Source organism: Cyprinodon variegatus, unplaced genomic scaffold, assembly GCF_000732505.1.
Source record: "Cyprinodon variegatus isolate N-32 unplaced genomic scaffold, C_variegatus-1.0 Scaffold998, whole genome shotgun sequence".
Taxonomy (NCBI): Eukaryota; Metazoa; Chordata; class Actinopteri; order Cyprinodontiformes; family Cyprinodontidae; genus Cyprinodon; species Cyprinodon variegatus.
Window position 1 is genome coordinate 70,509 of NW_015151451.1, and position 1,648 is coordinate 72,156.

At 45.5% G+C, this 1,648-nt stretch overlaps 1 protein-coding gene across 1 annotated transcript in view; it reads left to right on the plus strand.

Moving 5' to 3' along the window:
* lamb3 (laminin subunit beta 3) overlaps nucleotides 1-1,648 on the plus strand; it is a 26,054-nt gene that overhangs the window by 4,594 nt on the left and 19,812 nt on the right. Inside the window, exons 3-4 of the mRNA XM_015399233.1 lie at nucleotides 341-529; nucleotides 603-758. Coding sequence (XP_015254719.1) covers nucleotides 341-529; nucleotides 603-758 — 345 coding nt within the window. The remainder of the gene's footprint in view (nucleotides 1-340; nucleotides 530-602; nucleotides 759-1,648) is intronic.

A 1,648-nucleotide genomic window follows, 5' to 3' on the forward strand; every position in this document is an offset into this window, starting at 1 on the left:
GCTATTATTTCATCCAAATGAAAGATGGAGAACAGATAAGCAGATCCATCAAAGTGACTTCTGTACACATTAGTGAACAATAGAGAGGAGGGTGGAGAGGACCCCCCCCTGAGGCGATACTATGGAGGGCAGGTCATGCTGTAGTCAGACAGCAGATGTCCTAACTTGCACCTGAACAGTAGCTATGCCAAAATATGAAGCTACAGGCAGTTCAAAGCAGATGTAAAGCCTGACTGGTTTCAGAAAAGAATGAAATTTAAAGGGTCTCCACTATAATTTAAGCAAATGATATCAATGTGGTCCTGCCCAACGGTTCCTAAGGTCTCTGTCCCGTCTTCAGGCTGTGACTGTAACAACCACGCCCAGCGCTGTTACTTCGACCCAGGGGTGTATGAGGCCAGTGGGAGGCGGAGTGGAGGAGTGTGCGAGGGTTGCCAGCACCACACCACAGGGCCAAAGTGTGAGCGGTGTGCCCCAGGCTACCAGCCCAACCCCCGCAGCCGAATGGATCGTCCCGATGCATGCATTCGTAAGTAGAGAAATCTGAAGAAATGAGAGCGAGACCAAGCAGTGTTTCCTTCACAACCTTCCATGCCCTCCAGGCTGCATCTGCAGTGCAGAGGGGACGGTGAACGGCGCCCAGTGTGAAGACAGCACAGGCTCCTGTCAGTGCAAGGCTAATGTGGAGGGCCCCCGCTGTGACCGCTGCAAGAGAGGTTTCTATGGCCTGAGCTCATCCGACCCTCTGGGCTGCAAACGTGAGTCATCCAACACTTTGTTTGGGGTTTTATTCCCATACAGATTTACTTTTATTTCCAGGATTAACTGTAGTTTTCCAAGCTTCAAATAGAGCGGTTAACTATTATTTATCTCCATTTCATTCCTAAATATAAAGGAACTGCTTTTGGATATTTTTGTCCTGACTTTTTCAGGAGATTAAACTCATAGTGGAGGATTTTAATGAATTTTTGAAAAGACCCACCTTCTCCACTTTAAAAAAAAATGCACATGCACAACCCGGTACCCGCCCCCCGAGAGGGAACGCCACTGAAAGGCGTATGAGCGTGCAGGAGCCCACTTCTCCTCCTGAACGCTCTGTTTAAAAGTTGCTGTTTGCATCGATCATACAAACTTACTTTCCCAAAGAAGATTTGCAAATTTTCCTCTATGACAGACTCACCTCTGGTGAGTGAAGATGGGCATGAGCACGTAGGACCGCCTTAGGGTAACATATCACCAGAATGATTGACTATTAGGAAGACCACTTATAGAATATAGAAAATAGAGTATCCTCCACTAGAGCTTTAACCCAAAGATCATCCATTATTTTCTCCATTATTTCTCTCAAATGTTCATAAATCTGTGTTTGTTAGCAAATCTCCTTAAATCGAACATTTTACAGCTAAAGTAAGATGGAGATAGTTATACACAGGTGAAGGAATGCTCCAGATTCCCTCGTTCAGCTCATGAAAAAGTGTTTTGATCACAAAGCAGAGTGAGTGACATGGAGTGTAAAATGCTTCCCTTCTTCATCGGAGCAGCAACTTTCACCATCTGCACCATTTGATCATCATTTTTATTACCCAGTCCAAATCCGAGGAAGAGTGTTTCTCAGATAGCGTCCTTGGAGAAGGAAACATGTTCAGTA